A 916-nucleotide genomic window follows, 5' to 3' on the forward strand; every position below is an offset into this window, starting at 1 on the left:
TCCATCTTCTTCTTTAGTTGCATACACACACATACATCACGACGATATCATTTGCAACAGTTTTTCAGGCATCGCGCACGATTGCTTTTGTAGCTTCTCGAATCGAATACAACGCATAAAACGAGAGAGGGAGAAAGAAATCGGACGAAAATTATTATTATTATTATTATTATTATTCGTCGTCGTAAATAAATTCGTTTCAATTCGAAAGAGAGGGAATAATTAAAAAAAAGAAAAAAAAAATACGTGTCGAGGATCTACGAAGAATCGTGCGATGAAAATTCAACGACGAGCGACGAGAAAAGAGATTTGAAGAAACGTATTGTTGTCTTCAGGTGTTCCTCATGGAGGAACAGCGCACCGAAGACAGTTCGAGACGACCCGACGACAGATCCTACGTTTTCCTTCTCTACCCACCCTCGGTGGGTACCACGCTCAATCCCGATCTTTATATCGTTAGAGTACAGCTCAGAGCATTGGTCGTCGGCCTCCTTGTCCATCAGATGCTTCTTCATTGCATCGCCAGTGTTCTTTTGCAAGGACCTGACTCTTCCTTCCCCAGGTAAGCTCTATTTATTCACCTTCTTTTCTTTCTTTATTTCTTCCTTCCTTCTTTCCTTCCTCCTTTCTTCCTTCTTTTCTTTCTTTTTTTCTCCCTTCCTTTCTTTCTTTCTTCTTTCCTTTCTTTTTTTCTTTTTTTCTTCCTTCCTTCTTTCCTTCCTTCCTTTCTTTCTTCCTTCTTTCCTTTCTTTTTTTCTTTTTTTCTTGCTTCCTTCCTTCCTTCCTTCTTTCCTTCCTTTCTTCTTTTCTTCCTTCTTTCCTTTCTTTTTTTCTTTTTTTCTTACTTCCTTCCTTCCTTCCTTCCTTTCTTTCTTCCTTCTTTCCTTTCTTTTTTTCTTTTTTTCTTGCTTCCTTC

At 38.6% G+C, this 916-nt stretch overlaps 2 protein-coding genes across 2 annotated transcripts in view; both read left to right on the top strand.

Annotated features, from left to right (window-relative positions):
* The window catches only part of LOC102681952 (brefeldin A-inhibited guanine nucleotide-exchange protein 3), a 12,293-nt gene extending 11,833 nt beyond the window's left edge, over nt 1-460 (top strand). Inside the window, exon 21 of the mRNA XM_031511767.1 lies at nt 336-460. The gene's annotated coding sequence lies outside the window, so the exon portion shown is untranslated. The remainder of the gene's footprint in view (nt 1-335) is intronic.
* LOC116185963 (brefeldin A-inhibited guanine nucleotide-exchange protein 3-like) overlaps nt 1-916 on the top strand; it is a 2,775-nt gene that overhangs the window by 226 nt on the left and 1,633 nt on the right. The window contains exon 2 of the mRNA XM_031511811.1: nt 336-562. Within this exon, the coding sequence (XP_031367671.1) occupies nt 336-562 (227 nt within the window). The remainder of the gene's footprint in view (nt 1-335; nt 563-916) is intronic.

Source organism: Apis dorsata, unplaced genomic scaffold, assembly GCF_000469605.1.
Source record: "Apis dorsata unplaced genomic scaffold, Apis dorsata 1.3 scaffold_348, whole genome shotgun sequence".
NCBI lineage: Eukaryota > Metazoa > Arthropoda > Insecta > Hymenoptera > Apidae > Apis > Apis dorsata.